Source organism: Megalobrama amblycephala, linkage group LG4 (assembly GCF_018812025.1).
Source record: "Megalobrama amblycephala isolate DHTTF-2021 linkage group LG4, ASM1881202v1, whole genome shotgun sequence".
Taxonomy (NCBI): domain Eukaryota; kingdom Metazoa; phylum Chordata; class Actinopteri; order Cypriniformes; family Xenocyprididae; genus Megalobrama; species Megalobrama amblycephala.
This window is the reverse complement of record NC_063047.1, coordinates 1,317,551-1,342,179: the sequence shown is the minus strand read 5'-3', so window position 1 is coordinate 1,342,179 and position 24,629 is coordinate 1,317,551. Positions and strand designations below refer to the sequence as shown.

Here is a 24,629-nt window from a genome sequence, read left to right as displayed (position 1 = left end):
CTGAGTTAAAAAAAATAAAATAAATAAAATTAATTCATTTTTAAAGGGTTATTTTACCCAATCTTTCGTCTTGAATCATGATTTGGATCACGTGTCAAACCGCCAAACTGCTGAAATCACGTGACTTTGGCGCTCCGAACCGCTGATTCGACACGCTGATTCATAACGCTCCGAAGCTTCCTGAAGCAGTGTTTTGAAATCGGCCATCACTAAATAAGTCGTTATTTTGCTTTTTTGGCGCACCAAAAATATTCTCGTGGCTTTATAATATTAATATTGAACCACTGTACTCACATGAACTGATTTAAATATGTTTTTAGTACATTAATGGATCTTGAGAGAGCAAATGTCACTGTTCAGGCCTCAGTTTTCATCAAAAATATCTTAATTTGTGTTCCGAAGATGAACGGAGGTCTTACGGGTGTGGAACGGCATGAGTAATAAATGACATTATTTGAATTTTTGGGCGAAGTAACCCTTTAAGGGTTGTTTAACTTTTTTTTTGTAGTGATAAAGTTTAATTAATTTAATCAAAATTAAAAATGAATTGAAACAAAATTAAATCTGTAAAATGTTCTGAAGCACCTGAGAAACATGTACCTTTTCTTATGTGTATAAATTATAAACAAAAGTACACAAACATTCTTAAATCAAGATACATTTACTGGAGAATCAAAATGACTGAAGATAATAAGTCTTGTTTTCTGAGAAATAGGTCAAAATTTGGTGATTTCATGCTTAAAACAAGAAAACCAAGTAAACTTAATTCAGAAGGGAACTTGTATTATTCTGACCCTCATTGGCATTAATTGTTTTCCACCGCCAAAACTCGATCTACCCACAGACTAATCTTGTCTAAACCTAATAAGACCACATTTTGTTACATTTCTAGTAAATAAAGTTCCCTAAAGGGGTTTTTCATGTAAGAAGAATTTGAAACCAGCTAAGAGTTGGTTGAAAAAGTGACCCGAGTATTGCTAAATCTATCGATTGTAAAATCTGCTGTAACTGTGTGAAACCACAAGATGGAGGTGATGTTGATATTTGCATTAGTGAATGAATGTTCACTGGTTACAGGGATGCGGGACAGATATCAAAGAGGAAATATGGCACAAAATACATATGAAGTGACTGAACTGAATGCCTTAAAGTCAAACGCAGTCAAACGCTCGGACACTCGTTCTTTATACAGACTGATCTTCACATGTTAGAGTCAGTGCAGTGATGAAAACTCTGAAATAACACAGTTTGATCCTCAAATGAAAACACTCTTACATTTCAGTTTCGCAAAGAAATGCATTTCTTAGATCAAAAGGGTTTTAAGATTGCAAACTCTGTCAAGTGTGTCCAAACGTTTCACCACACTGCAAAAAAATCATGTTCTTCCTGTCTTGTTTTCCAGCACAAATATCTAAAAATCCTTAAATCAAGATACATTTACTGGAGAAGAGAAATGACTGAAGATATTAAGTCTTTTTTACTTAACAAATAAGTGATTTTGTGCTCAAAACAAGAACAGAAATTTTCTGACTCCATTTATTAAGCACAAACTCACTTATTTTTGATATTTTTTCCCCAGAAAGCAAGACTAAATATAAATGCTTATCTTGATTTAAGCATTTTTTGTGCTAGAAAACAAGACAGAAACACTGAGGAATAAAATAATTTTTGTACAGAATACATTTTAATATTCACGTTGGTGATGTTTTTACCTGCTCTTTAAGATAAAATAGATTTTACTGCAATTCAGAGATGATTATTGCGAATTTGTGGATATCAATTCTGTTCAGCAATAATTTATAGCTTTAAAACAAATCAAAGACGAGATAATAAAAATATCATTTTCTGTCCCTTCGGGTCTGCAGCAATGCTTTTGATGAGGAAATGAGTATAAACTTCAGATGAATCAGATGTACATACGTTTGTATTTTTTGTCTATTGTAAATAAAATAGTTGAAACAAAGAAGCTGATTGCCTATGAAAACTCATTTCTGCCACACAAGGAAAAATCATGCTTTTGTAAATCATGAAAAGTCAAAATTGTGATATAAAAGATCATAATTATGACATTAAAATGTAGAAATTATGACTGAAAAGTTAAAAGTCATTAATATTTTGATTATTGGTATAGGACTATGTTTTATTTACACAGAAACTTTAAAGAAAAAATGTGTGTATATATATACTGTATATATATATATATATATATATATATATATATGTGTGTGTGTGTATATATTTATATGTGTATATATTTATGGATAAGTATATATATATATATATATATATATATATATATATATATATATATATATATATATATATATATATATATAATGTTTTGGTTTGGTTTTTGAAGACGTTTGGTAGAAGTTGAAAAAAAACGTACACTTACTGGACTATATATTATTTCATATTCATAATATTTAAGTTACTTATTCTTTCGTAATATTAATATTATTGTAAATCATGAAAAGTCAAAATTATGACAAAATATAATTATGACGTTAAAAAAATAAATTAGGAAATTAGGAATTAATTAGAAATTATGATTTAAAAGTTATTAATATTTTGATTATTGGTATAGGACTATGTTTTATTTACACAGAAACTTTAAAAAAAAAATTATATATATATATATATATATATATATATATATATATATATATATATATGTTTTGTTTTGGTTTTTGAAGAGGTTTGGTAAAAGTTGAAAAAACGTACACTACTGGATTATATTATTTCACATAATTATTTAATTATTTATATATTATTTCTCACAATATTTAAGTTACTTATTCTTTCGTAATATTATTAGCCTAATATATAATTTACTTTCGTAATATTAAATATGTAATACATGTTACAGAATAAGAGCTCACGCTCATTGGCTTAACCTAAGAGTTCAAACGACGTCATTATAGGCAGTGAACCAATCAGCACGCTAACAGTCGCGCATGCGCAGTGGATCACTCGGATGTCCTGGCGGTAAAAACGAAGAGAAAATGTCAACAAACTAATAGTGTGACAGAAGCTGAGAGAGATTTTTTTGTTGTTTTGAACGAGAAACATCCAGGTAAGGACGACAATTTTAAGACTTATGAAGTTGTAAGTATCTTATTAATAACATTTATAGCCTGTAATGCCGTGTTATTGTTATTATAGATGTCTGAGAGGACAGATCGTGTGTTTGTCTCATCTCTGGGCAAAGGAGACAATTTACATCAACAAGGTTTGAACTTCTTTAAATCTTTATCTTGACATTTTTTTAAAGGAATTTCCTTTTTCTACCCTAATTGAACGCTTTTACATGATTCTAACATCGATATTAAAGGGTTAGTTCACCCAAAAATGAAAATAATGTCATTAATTACTCACCCTCATGTCGTTCCACACCCGGTAAGACCTTCATTCATTTTCAGAACACAAATTAAGATATTTTTGATGAAATCCGATGGCTCCGTGAGGCAATTGCTCTCTCAAGATCCATTAATGTACTAAAAACATATTTAAATCAGTTCATGTGAGTACAGTGGTTCAATATTAATATTATAAAGCCACGGGAATATTTTTGGTGCGCCAAAAAAACAAAATAACGACTTATTTAGTGATGGTCGATTTCAAAACACTGCTTCAGGAAGCTTCGGAGCGTTATGAATCTTTTGTGTCGAATCATGATTCGGATCACGTGTCAAACCGCCAAACTGCTGAAATCACGTGACTTTGGCGCTCCGAACCGCTGATTCGACACACTGATTCATAACGCTCCGAAGCTTCCTGAAGCAGTGTTTTGAAATCGGCCATCACTAAATAAGTCGTTATTTTGTTTTTTTTGGCGCTCCAAAAATATTCTCGTCGCATTATAATATTAATATTGAACCACTGTACTCACATGACCTGATTTAAATATGTTTTTAGTACATTAATGGATCTTGAGAGAGGAAATGTCATTGCTCAGGTCTCACTGAGCCATCAGATTTCAACTAAAACATCTTAATTTGTGTTCTGAAGATGAACGAAGGTCTTATGGGTGTGGAACGACATGAGGGTGAGTAATTAACTAACCATCTCACCATCCGTTCCTTTAGTGTTATCAGCATTCCCTTTGTGTCAGATGACAGAGGAGGATCTGATCCAGAACCCTCAGTTCTGCAAGCTTCTGGCGACTCTGTCCCAGCATGTGGACCGAACCGGACTCACACAGCACCTGAGGAGGGACCTGGAGAAGGTCAGACCCCAGAAACTGGGATGTTTATGATGTGCTTCAATAAGCTTTATTGGCAAATGTTTTCTCTCATGGATGGGCCTGTAAAGTAACTGACAGAGAATGATGCATCCGTATAGCTCAAACAGTAGAACGTGATGCCAGCAACACCAAGGTCATGGGTTCGATTCCCATGGAATGCATGAACTTAAAGACAAATTTTTGTTGAATGCAGTATAACTTGCTTTGGATAAAAGCATCGGCCATAAACGTAAATGTAGGATGTCTATCAACTGGTTTTGAAAATGATATTCATAAGAGAAAGTGCATGTTTCTTTTTTTTAGGTTTAGCTACAAATTTAGTTACTCAATTAATATAACACCCCTTTGTATATTTAATAAATATTGTATAATTTGATAATGTTACCAACTGAGCGTAGTCTAACACATTTTGCCATATTTAATTCTGCAATTCTTTTTTCCAAGATCCCATCTGGAAGATGAACTGCAGATTAAATATTTATATAAAAGTTAAATAAAAACTAAAATATAAAAGATGCTATTCTGCAGATTTTCCCCCATAATCAGTGCAGAAAAAGTGTGTCTAATCACTTTATTAAAGTATTTAGATTCCGTCTGGAAAAAGGAAGTGCAGATAAAATATTTATAAAAGTAAATGAGATAATAAATATACATGTGACTCTGAACCACAAAACCATATATTTGTATATGTATATATTTGTAGCAATAGCCAACAATACATTGTATGGGTCAAAATTATCAATTTTTCTTTTAAGCCAAAATTTATTAGGATATTTAGTAAAGATCTCGTTCCACAAAGATATTTTGTAAATTTTTCTACCATAAATATATCAAAAATGTATTTTTGTGAGTGGATATGCATTGCTAAGCACTTCATTTGGAGAACTTTAAAGGTGATTTTCTCAATATTTAAATTTTTTTGCACCCTCAGATTCCAGATTTTCAAATAGTTGTATCTCGACCAAATATTGTCCTATCCTAACAAACCATACATTAATGGAAAGATTATTTATTCAGCTTTCATGTAATGTATAAATCTCAACCCTCAACCCTTATGACTGGTTTTGTGGTCCAGGGTCACATAAATAAATAAAATGTAAAAGATGCATTTCTGAGATTTTTCCCGTCTATTAGTGCAGAAAAAATTTGTCGATTCCACCTGGAAGAAGGAACTGTGAATAAAATAACTATATAAAAGTAAAATTAAAACTGAAATATAAAAGATTCTATTCTGCAGATTTTCCCCTCAATCAGTGCAGAAAAAGTGTAGATTCCTTCTAGAAGAATTAACTGTGGATAAAATGGTTATATAAAAGTAAAAGAAGCAAAAAATACTATGTACAGTATTAATAAAATATAAAAGATGCTTCTTTGCAGATTTTTTTTTCCATAATTAATGCAGAAAAAACTTTATTAAAGCATTTAGATTCCATCTGGAAGAAGGAGCTACAGATAAATATAAATATAAAATATGCTATTCTGCATATCCCCTCTGTTCGTGCAGGAAAAGTGTGTTGGTTCTATCTGGAAGAAGGAACTGTGGATAAAATAACTGTATAAAGTAAAATAAATATAAAATATGCTATTCTGCAGATACATTTTTCCTCACGGTGCATAAAAAGTCTGTCGATTCCACCTGGAGGAAGGATGTGTGTGATGAAGCTGTGTGTGTGTCCTCAGGCCGAGCGTGAGCTGCACTCTCAGAGACTGTCTTGGCTGCGTGTGGAGAGCGTTCATCGGCTTCTGCGAGAGATCGTCCAGGAGAATCGCTTCAGTAAAGTCTCCAGCGCTCGGACAGCGGAGGACAAGGTACCGACATCAACTGCTTTTGTGTTTCTGAATCAATATAAACTCTTATTTCAATGCAATCATGAGTAGCAGCACAGAAGACTAAAGGTAATACTTGTATCATCATCATCACCTGACATCTAAAACAATAAAGAAAATCATGCAATTTAGCATTAAATGTACTTCATTTCTTTTTTGTCTTCTATAAATGCACAAACAGACACATTACACACAAAAGGATTAAAAAGCATCATATGATTCAGTTTAATGATGTTTGGGCTCATGCAGTTCTTCAGCACACTGGAGCAGTGTTTGGCGGTGGGTCAGTGTGTGAGACAGATGGACATCAGCTCTGACATCAGTGAACATCACAGTGGCGTTCTGGGACTGACAGCAGACAGAGTCAAGAGACAGATGCCTCCTGAACAGGTACGCCATCGTTCCTCGTCAGTGTTTGTGCATTGATAGAAACGGCCAGCTCTGATTCAGCAAATCATCAGGAACAGGTGACACTTTACAATAAGGTTTCATTTGTTATCATGGTAACACTTCAGATTGGCGAACACATATTCACTATTAAAGGATTAGTTCACTTTCAAATAAAATTTTCCTGATAATTTACTCACCCCCATGTTGTCCAAGATGTTCATGTCTTTCTTTCTTCAGTGGAAAAGAAATTAAGGTTTTTGATAAAAACATTCCAGGATTATTCTCCTTATAGTGGACTTCAATGGCCTTCAAACGGTTGAAGGTCAAAATTACAGCTTCAAAGGGCTTTAAACGATACCAGACAAGGAATAAAGGTCTTATCGAGTGAAACGATTGGTCATTTTAAAAAAAAAATGTAAATGTATATGCTTTATAAACACAAATGATCGCCTTGCATGTGCTTACGCTTTCCGTATTCTTCAAAAAGCTTACGCTTTATGTCCTACGCCTTCCCTATTCTGCTTACGGAATGAACGCGTTCGTTTTTTTCCTCCAAAACCTTAATTTTTTACATCAAAACTTTTATTTAATTTCTTTTTGACTGAAGAAAGAAAGACATGAACATCTTGGATGACATGGGGGTGAATAAATTATCAGGAAATTTTTATTTGAAAGTGAACTAATCCTTTAATGCATCGCTGATGCGGTAAAGTATATTTAAAGGTGCACTATGTAACTTTGTTTTGTTCAATATTGTCAAAATTTAAATTGTGAGTCAATGCATCATCAATCCTTCTTCCAAAACATGTTTTACCCTGATTCACTATGGTAAGCCTATTATGAGTGTTTATATTTTAGATGTTTCTGGGGGGATATTGCGTACGTCACTTGTCCGTGTGTGTCTCGTCATATCTGTAAATAGAGAAAAAAGTTTCTCTGGCTGCTTTGTGGGAGTCACAATGAGTGAGAAAGGTTGACATGGAGCCGCTAAATCTCCAGGAATCAGCCGTTTTAAACAAACGCCAAACAGAGGAGAGTCTGCTGGAGAAAAGAGAACGAGACCGAGCTCGTAATAAAACATGAATCAACATGAGCTCAGCATTAGGAGATGGAGAAAACTTAAGGAACTGAAATGCTGTAAAAGCGACACAAAGATGCCGTTTTATTATTCATGGTGTACTTATCTAGTTACATAATGTACCTTTTAAAGCTTTTATTTCATATTTCTACCTTCAGGACATCATGCAAATGAAGCAGAGGTTACCATCAGAACTCCTGCAACATCTGAAGAGGAAGGCCGCCAATATCCTCACATACTATCAGCCTGAGTGGGGTAAACTCATCTTTATAGTTGAATGATGAACTGCATTTAAATCACATGGTTCTGGTGACGCACAAAGTTCAGGTGGAGGGCAAGAAGTGAAAATTAGAATGGAAGAGATGGAGAAAACTCCGTACTGTGCTGGATTAGAAAGGTATAAACAGAAAATCACAACATATGTTGGACGTTAAGGGCAGTGTTTTGATTTTCTGTCGTGATTGTGAAGAATATCGCCATTGTAGGTCATTCGTGCTGAATCGAGAATTGCGATAGGAGCTCATGTCATCGTTCAGGGGAAAAAAATGTACAATTTTCACCTTTTCTACGAATAAAACACTAAGGGAAGCAGGTTGACGGGAAGGCGCTGTATAGCAAATCTAATAATGTCACTGATTAAACCCACTCAATAAAATAATCACATTGCTGAGTGTTTTTGAAAGTTTTGTATTTTGTTTTGGTGTAATAATTATCAACATTACATTTGCAAGTATGACTCTCACTCGGCTTGTGAATGAGTATAACCTGCACACAGCCACTTCAAACCTGTTCACGAGCTTCTATGGGTTTGATTTTGGTTGTCATTTGTTGAAATAAATACAAAAAATACAGTGTGTCGGCTGAATGTGACCCTCCGATTCTCCCAAAAATGAAAATTCTGTCATTAATTATTCACCCTCATTCACCTTCGTTCATCTTCAGAACACAAATGAAGATATTTTTGATGAAATCCGATGGCTCCGTGAGGCCTGCATAGCCAGCAATAACGTTTCCTCTCTCAAGATCCATTAATGTACTAAAAACATATTTAAATCAGTTCATGTGAGTATTTCAAAACACTGCTTCAGGAAGCTTCGGAGCACAAATGAATCAGTGTATCGAATCATGATTCGGATCGCGTGTCAAACTGCTGAAATCACGTGACTTTGGCGCTCCGAACTGCTGATTCGACACAAAAGATTCATAATGCTCTGAAGCTTCCTGAAGCAGTGTTTTGAAATCAGCCATCACTTTATAAGCCGTTTTGTTTTTTTGGTGCACCAAAAATATTCTCGTGGCTTTATAATATTAATATTGAACCACTGTACTCACATGAACTGATTTAAATGTGTTTTTAGTACATTAATGGATCTTGAGAGAGGAAATGTCATTGCTCAGGCCTCAATGAGCCATCGGATTTCATCAAAAATATCTTAATTTGTGTTCTGAAGATGAACGAAGGTCTTACGGGTGTGGAACGACATGAGGGTGAGTAATAAATGACAGAATTTTCATTTTTGGGTGAACTAACCCTTTAATTTCAGTATTAGCAGACGCAAAACGCTATAAAAGGTGACAACTTTTTAAAAAGTTGCATAAAAAAACAATGAAAGTTGCGTAAACGATAAAAGCTCCTTGTGGTTTTTTGGTTTGATCGATTTAAGCAACCATAAATGATGCAAAACATGCGAATTTTGAGTTTGTGATGTCTAGAAAATTCACCTCCTGCCCTCCAGCCGCATTTCACGCTCCAGCAATGACGTCGTGAAAACAACCTATTGTTTTTTTTAATGACGAGATATTTTGTTAGTACGCTGTTTATTTAAAGGGACCTATTATGCAAAATTCACTTTTAGATGTGTGTCCACAGTCTGTGTAAACAACCACCTATAATGGTAAAAATCCACCTACTCCTTTTTTTTTTTTTTTTTTTTTTTTAATCCCCATAAATTTAATTTCTAACCCACTAACATTCAGAAACGTCCAGTTTCATTCTAAAAGTTGTAACTTCTTCCTGAGTCTCTCCATCAGTGTCGACTCAATGTAAGGCTGAACACCGTTACTGACAATCCTCATTTTGGCTGCGTGAGATTCTCCAGCTTTGTTGTTGTTGAGCTGTTAAAGCTCCGCCCTCTTCTGGAAAGTGGAGCTCATTTGCATTTAAAGGGACACACACAAAAACGGCGTGTTTTTGCTCACACCCAAATTTGACAAGCTATAATAAATGATCTGTGGGGTATTTTGAGCTGAAACTTCACAGACACATTCTGGAGACACCAGAGACTGATATTACATCTTGAGAAATAATGTGCATTATAGGTCCCCTTTAAGAGGAAAATATATTACTTCTTCTTTTTAGAGAATGAAAGCGAGGGTCTCAGGAGTGTGAAGCTTTCTAAACTTCCTGAACTGCTGGACGGTGAACAGAAGAAAGCAAAGAGCCTCTCTGAGAGAAACAGAGAGAACGCCACGTTACTGCAGAGACAAACTCACGCGTACCTGTCTGTGAGTCCAGAGAAACTTTCTTTAGATGATCATCTGTCCTCGTTAGATTATCATAATTACATTAAAAGAGTTTGCTTTGACAGGAGCTGCTGAAGTGTGTGAACATCCTTCAGTGTCTCGTCCTGGATCTCCGGCTGAAGGCTCAGAAAGATCTAGACAGGAAGAAGATCGAGTACTTTGAGGCCAAATGTGAGATCGGTTTGCAGAAGATAAGGTGCGATCATTGTGACTTTGGCTTGTGCTCTTAAATGTAATTTACATGTTCATAACAACGAGTTTGTTCCTGCAGAGCCGAGATGCTTGAAGTTCAACTGGACACCTACACAAGAGACAAGATAGCGGCTCATAAGAAAATAACGTGAGTACGGTCTGAACCTGTAGCTGTTTTACTGACGGTAGACTTGTGCCGATATTCAGTAATGCTGAAATTATCGTAGACACTTCAAAATACCGTAAATAATAATTTATTACCAATTATTAAAATTTTTATAATGCATTAAGAATACTTTCCCCATCAACCGTATAAAATGCACAACACCGCTGTATTCTGCGTCAAAGGGACACGCGCTCAGATGTGCATGAGAAGCATATGGCAGAACGAGTGAAGGAGACGTGCTGAATGAAAGTGCACGTTCACTCTCTGACAGCAGAGGGCGCTGATGGAACAGCAGAAATGCAGCGGTTACCCCGGAAACCCCGCAAACAAAGCAACTGCGCTAGTGAAGTTTTTAAAATGCTTCAAACAGACATTCATGTTGTTCATCTCAGCACCAAATACTGAATACTTAAAGACTTAATAGGCTATTTATTTTCAAACTTAAACATTTTTATATTTTAATCTGGACTACAACATGCCCTAATGATTAGAAATGTGATTATTTGTTATTGTTCAGTAAAACTGAGACATACGGCTTCATTAGTTAACATGTTAATTCATTATTACCAAACTGACAATGAAAAATACTTATAAAGCATTAATTATTCTTAGTTAATGTTAATTTCTTAGTTAATGTTTAATAACATTACTAAAATCAAAAGAACTTATTTAATGGACCTGAAATGATCAGTTGTATTTCTTAACTAACATTAACAAAAAATAATACTTTCTGTAACAAATGTAGCTGTTGCTCAATCTTAGTTAATGCATTAAATAATGAGACTTTATTGTAAAGTGTTTCCTGTTGTTCTTTATAATTCTTTAATCTGTTTGAAAATGTTACTTTATATATTTTTGTGTATTGTATTATTGTATTTAAACATTCAGAGTTCTTTTTGTTATAAGAAAGAGTTCTTAAATCTGTTATACTATGACAACAATATCGTGATAATACCGTATGATGTATGCCGAAAAGCTTCAGCAATTATCGCAGCATGAAAATTTGATACCGTCACATGCCTAATTGACGGTATGAGCGATTACATTAGATAGGATTCATTTTGGTAACATACATCTGTTATTGTTTTCAGGGAGAAGCTCAACGCCGAGCTGAAGACCTCAGAGATGGACAAACAGGCGGTCGAGTCCAAACTGGCGTCCTTTGAGATCTACGGCAAGGATTTCGAGGCTCTTGCAGAGGAATATTCTAGACTACGACAAGAAATCGCCACTAAATCTTGGGCTCTGAAGGAGTTCTCCACATGAATGGAGGAAATGATGTCATGCTGTTGTTTTACTATTGTTGAATTAATTTGTTATTGTTGACCATTTTATATTGTTAATTTACTAATTAACCAGTCACATTCAACAAGTACAGGTTTGTCAGCTACTGTGTTAATAAATAAAAAAAATCAAATTAGATTTTTTTTTTTGTTCTGATGTTATTATTTTGTTTTACTGATAGAATAATCTTCATTTTGAGCTATTAAATTACAGTTACAATAGATGTCGGTGCGTAAACAATACACATTTCTATTGTAATATCAGTTTTTTTTTAAATATTAATTTTAATACATTTTTAGAAGAATTTATAGAGTATTAATAAATATTATTCACCTTTTTTTGTCGGTTCGGATTTTTTAGGTTTGTTTTTTTACGTCACTGTCATATATTTCTTGTTAGCATGTAGTGCTGAAACTCTTGTAATTGTAAGGATTTTTATTATTTTTCTTTCGCTGTAAAACGAATCATGCAGACCAAACCGTAATGCCTAGAGACTTGAAACTTGGCCAGATGATCGGCTGACAGTGTATGACCCCAATCGGCCAATAGTTGGCGCTACAGCAATCAAAAGTTCAAAATCGCTCATAGACCGTTTGTCGTAGACTCAATATCATTGTAATTCTTGGCTCAAGATAGACAAAACGTATATCTCCAATTTTATTTCCGCCTGAGAACATTTTCCGCCATTTTGAATTTTGTCCAAAACCTACTTTTGCGAACTAATTCTATTTTTTTTGACTGATCGGAACCAAACCAGTGCAGAAATGTTCTCTGGAGATATAATGATTATCAAAAAAAAACAGTTGAAATTTCGATTTACGGTCGCTAAGGGGCGCCAAACCGTATGATGTGGGATTGAGCGTACAATGAGCCACTTTTACTAAAATGGCTATAACTCGGGAACGAAATGATATTTGCACCAAACTTGGTACACATGTGTAGGGGCTCAGTCTTTGGTTACAGTAAAAAAAAAAATTGTGACGGTTGGACGCTTGGTGGCGCTATAACATGAAAAAAACTCAAAAACAGCCGCAAGTACGCAACCGTTAGTCTGATCGACTTGAAATTTGGCATGCAGTGTCTTGGTCCAAGGGGGCATGATAGTCTATGAGGACATTGACGTATCTCGAAAAACATGGCCGCCATCGGCCAATGAATTTTGAGCACCTATTAGACAAGGTTAACAGAGGCCGATCGGAACGAAACTCAGTGGGCATGATCAACTCATGTCCTAGAGGTCTGTAAGAATTTTAAAAGAAATCGGCCACTAGTTGGCGTTAACGAGTTTTACGGCTCTGTAATCGTGGTGTTTTACAGATCCACACAATATGCATATCATTTGATAGATCTCCTCATGCTGAACAACTTTGCCTCAAGAACCAATGCTGTCAATCAAATCGTTCATTAAATATCGCGAATACGTAAAAAACCTACTTTTGCGAACTCGTCCGAGGTTTTTCGCCTGATCTGAACAAAACCAGTGCTGGATAATTCTTTGGATTCTCATAATTAACAAAAAAAAAGTTGAACTTTACCCATTGGGTCGCTATAACTAAAATGGGCGTGGCAAAATATACTCAAAAGCCTTTAAATCCTAAACGAAAACTCAGAACTTTAACGAAACGAAATTTACTGAGCACATCTTTGGGTGTGGTAGACTGATTTTCACGGGAGTCACGCTAGTCGAGTCCAACGATACTAGACTTGCCAGGCTTATAGTTTGTGCAACGTTGTGATTTAGCGCTTAAAAAAGCTTTTGCGAATATCTTCAAAACCGTTAGTCCAATTCGAGACGAAACCACCGTAGGAAACACGAAACTTAAGTTGGTTTGCTATATGTTAAAGCCCAAATGTCAAAATTTTGATAGAAAGTGGCAAAAAAATCCAATCAAAGTCTTTGATGGGGCATTTTTTATAATCTCATATATACATATATATAAACGTATCTATAACTTCAAAGTTAAATGAGATATTTTCACCAAAAGTAACACACATATGTATGGACACACTCTGAGGACACCCGAAAAAAGTCTTGGAGATCAGGCAATAGGTGGCGCTATAACTGTCAAAAAACATTTAAAAAACATTGTTTTTCCTTATTGTACTGGCTGTAAATGGTCTTTTCCATCTATGATCTAAGTGTTTACATGCTTGGTGAATAAAATATAATACCTTTTTATATGCTTAAAGGCCTTAAATGCTTGAACCCCGGTAAATGCTGCTTGCAGCTTTATTATTATTATTATTATTTTAGTGTAGTTTAATAAATCATTTTTAAATTGAAAAATAAACGGGCACATTTTAAAGCCATGTTTTAACATGGTGTTCAATAAAACCATAAAATAGTACATTTTTAAATGTACATTCAACATTCAAACAAAAAATTGTATATTATTATTTACATATTACGTTAATAAACAGGAATTTTTATATAAATAATTTGTAGTGTGTGTATATATATGTTAAATTAATTAAGACAAGACATTAAGACTTGAGAATGGATTAATGGGTTCATTTAATTATATATTCATATTATATAATTAGTACGATAAATACAAGTTTATAATTTGTGCGATTTATGTTTATTACATTATTCTTAAGTTCCGCCACACCTGTAGGGGTCGCGCTGTTCCCGGAAGTGACGCGCGATTAAGACAGCAACGTCAACTTCCTGAAGCTGCAGAGCTGTTTTGAAGTAGTTAGCAGTGTTAATTATATTTATTTATTAACAGTTGAAATGGATTTGGTTCTGTATATTGTGGCTGCGACTATTCTGCTGGTTCTGATCGTGTTTGCTGTGAAGGTTCGCGGACGGACTGAGGAAGGTGAATGAAAATATGGGTATAAAATTAGTCAGTTACGCGACAGAGATGATTAATAACTGTAAATGTTATTATTGTGGATCAAACCTGATAAAGTACTTAAGATAAAATTAATTATTGCCTAAATTAGTGGTTTTCATTTTTGAAGAAACACATTTTCATGTTTAAAGACTTGATTGATACTGTGTGAGAAAAGCATGACAATAAAACTGCAAAATGTTCCTGTCCTGGAGTCAAAGCTAATTATTAAAATATTATTTGGAAAATTAAGTTTTTTTTTTTTTTTTTTTAACTTTTAGAGAAATGTTACTTTTTTAACATTCTCCTCAGCAGTTAAATTTTCTTTTTAAAGTTCCATGAACCTCCTAGAAATGTACAAATAAATAAATAATAAAAATATTAAAATAAGCAAATAAATAAATTATATTAAAATAAATATTTAAATAAACAACAAGGAGATTAAAACAAGTAAATAGATTATATTAAAACAAGTAATAAGAAAGATTAAAGTAAGTAACTAAATTATATTAAAATAAATATTTAAATAAACAATAAAAAAGATTAAAATAAACAATAAAAAAGTAAATGAATTATATTAAAATAAATAAATAAATAGATTATATTAAAACAAATAATAAAAAAGTAAATAAATTATATTAAAATAAATAATACATAATTAAAACAAATAAGTAAATAAATTATATTAAAATAAAAAGATTTAAAAAGATTAAAATAAATAATTAAATATCTTATTTAATATTTTTAATTATTTATTTTAATATAAGTAAATAAATTGTATTAAAATAAGTAAATAAATTATTAAAATAAAATAAAAAATCAATAATAAAAAGATTAAAATAAATAAGTAAATGAATTATCTATATTAAAACAAATAATCAAAAAGAAGAATTTAAAAAAGTAAATAAATTATTTTAAAATAAATACATACATACTAAAATTATATTGATAACTGCATAAATAATTAGATTAAAATAAATAAATAATAAAGAATAATACATCTAACAGTACAGCACTATAGTGAGGAGAAAAATATCTAATGCAACTTAATAGAAATTAATTATAACTAAATATATTTTCCAAGTAATATTTTAAATTTAGTGTAGTATACCAAATTTGTGTCGTTATACACATAAATATATAGCTGTGGGGGTCCTCAGGGGTCTGTGTCGTCTAAAATCTCCTGTAATCTCCTCCTGGTCTGAATAAACTGTGGGTCAGAGCCAATCACTGATCAGCTCTTGTGCTTTTATTCTAGCAGCTGACCATGAAGACCGTCAGAATGTGGCGGCTCGAGTCGCAGCACGTCCGCTGGCGGCAGAGGAGCGTCCGGCAGGAATGCCCCGTCGCCGTAGAAACCTCCACAGCCGAGTGAGCGCCCAGCGGGCACAGCGGGCATCTGACAACGGTACTCATTCACCACATTTAGAAGACAGCATGATGGGAGTGAGCGTGTTTGAAACAGTGAACCTGCAAAGGAAGGTGTCACATGTGTTGCAAAGTTCATTTTAGGGTCGTTCCTGGTTCATTTATTGAGGCGAGACAACATTGTTTTTTCATACACTGGGAAATTTTGCTTCCATGACACTCCTTCCTTTAGACGAGTGGAAAGACAACATCCAAAATACACATTTAAGCATTTATTTCATTTGCATCTGATTAAAATAAGTTTATTTCATTTGCAAAAAGATTAAAATAAGTAAATAAATTATATTAAAATAAATATTAGAAAATATTTAAAAAAAATTTAATAAAGTAAATAAATAATATCAAAATAAATATTAAAAAGATTAAAATAAGTAAATAAATATGTACAATAATTTGATTAAAACAAATAATAAAGAATAATACTAAATATAATAATAAAAGAATAATACTTCTAACAGAACAGCACTATATTGAGGAGAAAAAACTTGATGCATTATATTAAAATAAATATTTAAATAAACAATAAAAGAGATTAAAATAAATAAGTAAATAGATTATATTAAAATAAATAATAAAAAAGATTAAAATAAGTAGATAAATTATATTAAAATAAATAATACAGAATTAAAATAAATAAGTAAATAAATTATTTTAAAATATATTTTTAAAAAGATTAAAATAAATAAATAAATAGGTTATTTTAAAATAAAAATGTAAAAAATATATATTAAAATAAATAAATAAAAAAGAAATAATGAAATTAAAATAAGTAAATAAATTATTTTAAAATATATATTTTTAAAAAGATTAAAATAAATAAATAAATAGGTTATATTAAAAATATATAAAAAATATATTAAAATAAATAAATAAACAATAATGAGATTAAATAAATAAGTAAATAAATTATATTAAAATAAACACATATGTACAATAATAATTTTATTAAAACATAAATAATAAAGAATAATACTAAATATAATAAAATAATAATACTTCTAACAGAACAGCACTATATTGAGGAGAAAAAAACTTAATGCAACTTAATAGATACTAATTATAACTAACTGAAGAGATATATATATATATATCATAAAAAGGATTAAAATTAATTTGTCAAAAATATAAAAATAATTAAGTAAATAAATATATATTTAAATAAATATTAAAAATATTAAATAAGTAAATACATTATATTAAAATAAATAATACAAAAGATTAAAAATAAGTCAATACATTGGATTAAAATAAATACATAAAATTATATTGAAATAATTACATAAATAATTTGATTGAAATTAATAAATAATAAAGAAATTAAGAATAATTGTGTATATCTCACAAGAATAAAGAATAATTATTATTATTGTGAAAATTTATTTTATGGTGACTTTTCTTGATTTATGAAGTGATGAAATCCAAAATTTCCTCAGTAAAAACCTTTAACTTTAATATGTCAACAAGAATCAAACAATAATTTTATTCCTGGCTTTATCCAATGTCCAGTGACATTTATGCAAACTAGTGCATATTTAATTGCACCCATCTGCATATTTAAACAAAACCTTTCATAAATCCTCTAATACAAAACAATTACCTGAATGTGTGACGATTAATCAACAGGTGGAAGTAGAGTTTTTCCTTCAGATTATTCACTGAACTCACACTGTCTCGTTCTCTCCAGAGGACAGTCCTGTGGAAGCCGATGAGGATCAGGAAGACCGGCAGCCGTCTGAAGAACGACCTCAAGCCGCCGGGAAAGTCGGAGCAAAGAAACAGAAGAAGCTGGAAGAGAAACAAGCACGGAAAGCTCAGAGAGAGGTTACGAACGCCGCTGATACATCTCACATTTCACCCGCACCAGACGTATGGTTATTAATGTGTGTGTGTGTGTGTGTGTGTGTGTGTGTGTGTGTGTTTTAGGCCGAGCTGGAAGAGCGAGAGGAGAGGAAGAAGATGCAGGAGCTCAGAGATCAAGAGAGACAGAAAGAGGAGGAGAAGGAGAGACTGCAAGAGCAAAAACAGGTCATTTTTACTAATAACACTTTCTGTTTGGCTAAGAAGTGTTGGAAGTAGGACTTTTATTTTGACAGCGCTGAGAATCAAGCGTCTGAACAAATTCTCTGTCTTCATTAATTTAATCTCTTTGTTTAATAATTGAAATCAAGCTATATAATACTTTGTCCATATACTGCATTCATTATGAAACGGGAGTTAGCTTTTCTTCGCTGTTGTGACATATATCCGCTTCTCAAACAAGAACAAATGTAGGGCGGGGCTTGATTTTCTTTGTGGGAAATTGATTGGATGGTGGTGGTTTGCTATTGGTGAATCTCATGTGAGTGACAGGTTGCCCCGCCCTCGTCATCAGAGAAGAGATGGAGGGGAAGTTATTCTAAATAAAAAAAGATTAGAATAAATTAAAAAAAAGATTAAAATAAATAAGTAAATAAAGCATTTCCATGTTTTCAAATGTGGAAAAGTTTAGAGAAAACTTTGGTAAACATTTACAAATAAATAAAAAATATATAAAAAAAAAAAAAAAATTATAATGAATGAGTAAATAAAGCATTTCCATGTTTTCAAATGTGGAAAAGTTTAGTGAAAAATGGCGTAAAAATGTACAAAAATGTTTTTTTTTTCATATCAAAAAATATTAAAATAAATAAATAATAAAAAGATTAAAATAAATAAGTAAGTGAAGCATTTCCATGTTTTCAAATGTGGAAAAGTTTAGAGAGAAATTGTGTAAAAATTAACAAATAAATAAAAATATGAAATTAAAATAAGTAAATTTATTTACAATAATAATTTAATAAAAATAAATTTAATTTATTTATTACTGTAATTTATTTATTACTATCAAGTTCAAATTATTTAGTAAAATTTCACTAAGGTTCCATTTATTAACTACATTAGTTAATATGAACTAACAATGAAAAATATTTCTTAAGCATTTATTAATTTTAGTTAATGTCAGTTTTAACATTTACTAAAACATAATTAAAATCAAAAGTTGCATCAGTTAATATTAATATTTTAATGGACCTGAGTGAACATGAACTGATGTATTTTTTTAACTAACATTAGCAAAGATTAATAATATTGTAACAAATGTAATTCTCATTGCTAGTTAATGTTAGTAATGTGTTGATTGCTTATTATTTTAGTAATCAGTGCTGTTAGTTGTTATGCATGTGTCATTTACTGTCTTTAAATTAAACTTAAAATGAGTTTATTTCAGCCATCGCCACCCTAATCTCCAAGATTATGGCATTAGGAAATCAAAAAAATCCATATCGGTCACAATTGCTTCAGTGTTAAACTCCTGAGAAACAGAATCATGGTCAACTTTCCTGCTTCAATAACAGTAAACGTTTCTAAACTCGTCTCTTCCGCAGGAGGAGGAGTTACGGCGTGCCAAGGAGGAGCAGGAGAGGAGAGAGGAGGAGGAGTATCAGCGGCTGAAGGAGTCGTTCGTGATCGAGGATCAGGGAGAGGCAGACGAGGTCGACGAACAAGAGGTGCGTCTCAAAACAACTCAACTACATTAAAGTTATTTTGTGATGGGAACGACAGTGTAACACTGCACACCTGCAGAGGAAGTTGTTACGTTTGCTGTGAAGTTCATTTTAATCTTTTTATTATTTTAATATGTTCCTTGAGGTTTTTTGTGCAAAAAATCTAATATATATGTGGAAAAATGATTATTTTCAACCCTCATTCTGTCTGAATTTATTCGTTTTAATAGTTATGATGTATAACTATTGGTCGATTTCTTGCTCTGGAGGCGGGAATATGCAAATGTGTTTGCCTGTGTGACATCACAAATCCTGCAATATCCAAATGAGCCATTTTTGGAGCTTAATTAAATAAATGCTTTGTTTATAATGAGGCGGACTTGCAGGATGTTTTAATGGTAGAATGACCTCTAATATGTCAAAAGATCAAGGATCATGTTTTTTTCCATTGTTTTTCCATGCACTGCTCAGGCTATTTTGCTTCCATAACATGGAAAAACACACATTTAAGTGATTATTTTATTGCACTTTATTTGCGTCTGTCAATCTCAGTCCACATCTGTAAAGTCATAAATCTCCACTTCAGCAGTTTTACACACACCAAAATTTACAGTTTTGTTCATATCTGTATTCTGAAGGTCTGTTCATATATCATTGACCTGATTTATACAACATTTTACTCCTAAAAACATGTATTTTTTCATGTCTGTTGACAGTGTTTCTGATGTATGCAGTGATAAAAAAGACAAATTCAAAGATTTTAACTCTAAAATGTCAACAAAATCAAAGAATTATGAATCTAACTCATTTTTCTTTGGGAAATATATGCAAATTACTGCATATTTAATGACATAATGTCTCATTTGCATATTTAAACATAACATTTCATAAATCTTGTAATGCAAAACAATTGTCTGAATGTGAAAATCCAGTGGATTTTAAGGTTATTTTGTGTTTTTCAGTCTCGCAACCTGCTGCAGGAGTTCATCCAGTACATCAAGGTACCATGAAAGATATATTTTATTATAATTGCCCCTTTTTATTTGTAACGTGATGCATAAAAACAGCAAATTATAAAACAGATTAAATTAAATGAATCAATTCAAAGGTGTTGATCTGATGAACATCTTCTTCATGTAACAGGTTTTTCCTTGTGACTTGTTTTTAATGTGTCAGTTTTTTGTATTGTCATTTATGGCACTTCTGTCTCCTACTCAGAAATCCAAAGTGGTTTTGCTGGAGGACTTGGCGTCCCACTTTGGCATGCGCACTCAGGTCAGTGTCCATCACAGACCTCGACAGTGTTGACGTCTGAACACATTTGAGCTCTTTGAGATGATTTATAAAATGTGTTTCTTCATGTCAGGATGCTATTGCCAGACTGCAGGATCTGATCGCGGACGGTTCCCTCACAGGTGTGTGACTTCATTCTGATGCAAAACACACACTTTACACCATTACAGCAATTCCTCAACCTCCAACACCAGTCTTTTCTTCTCTATTGTGTCGTATATCCGAGTGAAACGCTTCGCAAACAAGAACAAATGTAGGGCGGGGCTTGATTTTGTCTGTGGGGAATTGATTGGATGGTTGTGGTTTGCTATTGGTGGATCTCATGTGAGTGACAGGTTGCCCCGCCCTCGTCATCAGAGAAGAGACAGAGGTCTGATTGAACATGAACTCTTGTCAGAATACTGTCGTGTGTTTCTCTAGGAGTGATCGATGACCGAGGGAAGTTTATCTTCATCACGCCGGAGGAGCTGAACGCTGTGGCTCAGTTCATCAAGCAGAGAGGAAGAGTGTCCATCTCTGAACTCGCTCAAGCCAGTAACACCCTCATAAACCTCACGCCCGAGATCCAGAGCAGCACATGAACTTCAACCTGAAGTGTTTTTCTTCTCATGACGAGGACTTGTAAATAAAGTGGGACGCATCATGTAATTTATGGCAGCTTCCGCCATGAAATAAAAAACAATAAAAAAAGGAAACTGCAACAATTCTGACTTTATTTCTCATAATTCCAAGATTATATAGCCCTTCAGACTTTTTCCTCAAAATTCTGAGTTTATATTTTGCAATTAAGACATTTTTTCCGTGAGAATTCCGAGATTATATCTTGCAATTCTGACATTTTTTTCTGAATTCTGAGATTATATCTTGCATTTCTGACTTTTCTCCCCAGAATTCCAAGTTTATATCTCACATTTTTTTCTTTTTCTCAGAATTCCATGATTAAATATCACAATTCTGACTTTTCTCCCCAGAATTCCAAGTTTATATTTCGCATTTCTGACTTTTTCCCTGAGAATTCTGAGATTATATCTTGCAATTCTGACATTTTTTTCTGAATTGAGTTTATAGCTTGCATTTCTGACTTTATTTCCCAGAATTCCACAATTATCTCACATTTCTGACTTTTCCCCACAGAATTCCAAGTTTATATCTCACAATTTGGACCTTTTTCTCAGAATTCCGAGTTTATATATCACATTTTTTTCTTTTTCTCAGAATTCCAAGATTAAATATCACATTTCAGACTTTTTTCTCAGAATTCTGAGATTATATCTTGCATTTCTGACTTTTCTCCCCAGAATTCCAAGTTTATATTTCGCATTTCTGACTTTTTCCCTGAGAATTCTGAGATTATATCTTGCAATTCTGACATTTTTTTCTGAATTGAGTTTATAGCTTGCATTTCTGACTTTATTTCCCAGAATTCCACAATTATCTCACATTTCTGACTTTTCCCCACAGAATTCCAAGTTTATATCTCACAATTTGGACCTTTTTCTCAGAATTCCAAGTTTATGTATCACATTTTTTTCTTTCTCTCAGAATTCCAAGATTATATATCACATTTCAGACTTTTTTCTCAGAATTCTGAGATTATATCTTGCATTTCTGACTTTTCTCCCCAGAATTCCAAGTTTATATCTCACATTTTTTTCTTTTTCTCAGAATTCCAAGATTAAATATCACATTTCAGACTTTTTTCTCAGAATTCTGAGATTATATCTTGCATTTCTTACTTTTCTCCCCAGAATTCCAAGTTTATATTTCGCATTTCTGACTTTTTCCCTGAGAATTCTGAGATTATATCTTGCAATTCTGACATTTTTTTCTGAATTGAGTTTATAGCTTGCATTTCTGACTTTATTTCCCAGAATTCCACAATTATCTCACATTTCTGACTTTTCCCCACAGAATTCCAAATTTATATCTCACATTTCTGACTTTATTTCCCAGAATTCCAAGTTTATATCTCACAATTTGGACCTTTTTCTCAGAATTCAGTTTATATATCACATTTTTTTTCTTTTTCTCAGAATTCTGAGATTATATCTTGCATTTCTGACTTTTCTCCCCAGAATTCCAAGTTTATATTTCGCACTTCTGACTTTTTCCCTGAGTATTCTGAGATTATATCTTGCAATTCGGACCTTTTTCTCTGAATTCTGAATTTATTGCTTGCATTTCTGACTTTTTTTCTCAGAATTCCATGATTATATCTCATATTTATGACTTTTTCCCCAGAATTCCAAATTTATATCTCACATTTCTGACTTTAGTTACCAGACTTACAAGTTTATTTCTCATAATTCAGACCTTTTTCTCAGAATTCCAAGTTTATATATCACAATTTTTTATTTTTTTTCAGAATTCCATGATTATATTAGACTGGGTAAACCCAGCCTGATCTGCCGGCGATTTGATTTCGCCTGGCAACTCAGTCTGGAAACCCGTACATTCATTTCTACTGTTTCTGTTACACTTTTGCGGGAACCAATCACAGACTGGCTCATCCACCTTGCTCGCTATTGGCGGGTATAACACGACGACGATAGAGAAGCGACGGCAAGCACGACCGTCAATCCAATTCCTTTTAACCTCTCGATGATGCTGAATGACTTCTTTAGTTTAGCAAACAAATCGCTCGACTGGGTGTAAATACCACTCACTTTCATGGTTTTCTTGCACAACCCGCAAAAATCGCTCGATGCCATTGCTGCTTCTGCAAACCGCTGATCAATGCTACAAACCAATACAAACTAAACCTGTCTGGAGTTTTCGCGTCACACTGCAAAGTACGTCACCCGGATCGTTGATCTGATTGGTTGAAGGACTATCCAATTGCGTGAATAATGCTCGTTGACCATGCCTCTTTTATTTCTCAGAATTCCAAGACTTTATCTCACAATTCTGACCTTTTTTTTTCAGAATTCCGAATTTGTCAATTTCTTGACTTTACCTCTAAATTCTGAGGTTATATCTTGTTCAATTCTGAATTGCTAAACTCAGAATTGCGAGAAATAAAGTCACTTTTTTATTCCGTGGCAGTAAGAAGCTTCCATATAGACCCATCGTACAGGACTCAGAACTGCAGTGATATTTCCTGACCCGATTTCCCTTATTTCACCACACAGGCAGGGGCGTAAATCGCGGGGGGGACATGACCCCCCCTATCTGAGTGCTGTCCCCCCAAAAAATATAATTAAAAACCACTCTAAGTATTGTACATAAATGATATATCCTTAAAATAATTGTGTAAGAAGTAAAGCAATACAAACGCAAACAGGCGTTTTAAGTTTAGAAACATTTTGAGTCACCCCCTCCCTTGCCTCACAGTGGTTTGGTCCACCGCGCACGTCACACTCGTGCGTGTAGAAATCGGGCGGCGCCGGCGGGAAAGAAGACAGACAGTAGTTGAGAGGAGCTCTAGTAAGTAGGCTGTTAAGGTCATTTTATTCAAAAACATCGGATGAAGTGGTTATTTTTGCTTTAATGCTGACGACGCTGAGTAATTAGTCATAACAAAAAAAGCAAGATGATAACATGATTTTTTTTTCCGTGAGTCCGCTATTTTAGCGATTATAATGTTACCTAGCGTGTTTGGTACAGGTTTGGTAGCTTGTTTACAATAGCTTGTTGGATACTATGTCACCCACACCAACAACAATTAACAGTGTGATAAGAATATGTGAACTGTAATAAGGCTAGTAGATTTACTGTTGTGTGTTGGGTTTTGCTCAAAGTGTATTCATCGTATTTTGGTGACTTGGTTGTAAACAACTTCAAAAATATTCCAATAAATAAATGATTTTGAATATTTTGGTCAATTTAGTCAGTTTTTTTA

General features: G+C 33.0%; 2 protein-coding genes across 3 annotated transcripts; both read left to right on the top strand.

The window, feature by feature from the left end:
• The first annotated feature begins 2,918 nt into the window (after positions 1 to 2,918).
• On the top strand, positions 2,919 to 11,844 carry haus4 (HAUS augmin-like complex, subunit 4). The gene is made up of 10 exons (XM_048186722.1): positions 2,919 to 3,076; positions 3,166 to 3,232; positions 4,089 to 4,228; positions 5,927 to 6,055; positions 6,323 to 6,463; positions 7,700 to 7,796; positions 9,901 to 10,046; positions 10,130 to 10,260; positions 10,336 to 10,404; positions 11,514 to 11,844. The coding sequence occupies exons 2-10, from the start codon at positions 3,166 to 3,168 to the stop codon at positions 11,686 to 11,688; spliced, it is 1,095 nt and encodes a 364-aa protein (XP_048042679.1). The 5' UTR covers positions 2,919 to 3,076; the 3' UTR covers positions 11,689 to 11,844.
• Positions 11,845 to 14,333: 2,489 nt separating this feature from the next.
• ddrgk1 (DDRGK domain containing 1) lies at positions 14,334 to 21,492 on the top strand. Of its 2 annotated transcripts, none has more exons than XM_048186721.1 (9): positions 14,334 to 14,531; positions 15,808 to 15,954; positions 17,659 to 17,795; positions 17,898 to 17,999; positions 19,376 to 19,498; positions 20,458 to 20,496; positions 20,714 to 20,770; positions 20,862 to 20,910; positions 21,209 to 21,492. In XM_048186721.1, exons 1-9 carry the CDS (start codon positions 14,444 to 14,446, stop codon positions 21,367 to 21,369), a joined length of 903 nt encoding a protein of 300 aa, XP_048042678.1. In that variant the 5' UTR covers positions 14,334 to 14,443; the 3' UTR covers positions 21,370 to 21,492. The 2 variants fall into 2 exon arrangements, with proteins under 2 accessions (XP_048042678.1, XP_048042677.1); XM_048186720.1 differs by having other exon boundaries at positions 14,335 to 14,531; positions 15,805 to 15,954.
• The last annotated feature ends 3,137 nt before the right edge of the window (positions 21,493 to 24,629 follow it).

Coding starts and splice junctions, on each gene's coding strand:
- haus4 (XM_048186722.1), top strand. CDS start 3,166: ATGTCTGAGAGGACAGATCGTGTGTTTGTCTCATCTCTGGGCAAAGGA. Junction 4,229..5,926: donor TGAGGAGGGACCTGGAGAAG/GTCAGACCCCAG, acceptor GTGTGTCCTCAG/GCCGAGCGTGAGCTGCACTC. Junction 10,405..11,513: donor GCGGCTCATAAGAAAATAAC/GTGAGTACGGTC, acceptor TATTGTTTTCAG/GGAGAAGCTCAACGCCGAGC.
- ddrgk1 (XM_048186720.1), top strand. CDS start 14,444: ATGGATTTGGTTCTGTATATTGTGGCTGCGACTATTCTGCTGGTTCTG. Junction 19,499..20,457: donor ACGAGGTCGACGAACAAGAG/GTGCGTCTCAAA, acceptor TGTGTTTTTCAG/TCTCGCAACCTGCTGCAGGA. Junction 20,771..20,861: donor ACTTTGGCATGCGCACTCAG/GTCAGTGTCCAT, acceptor TCTTCATGTCAG/GATGCTATTGCCAGACTGCA.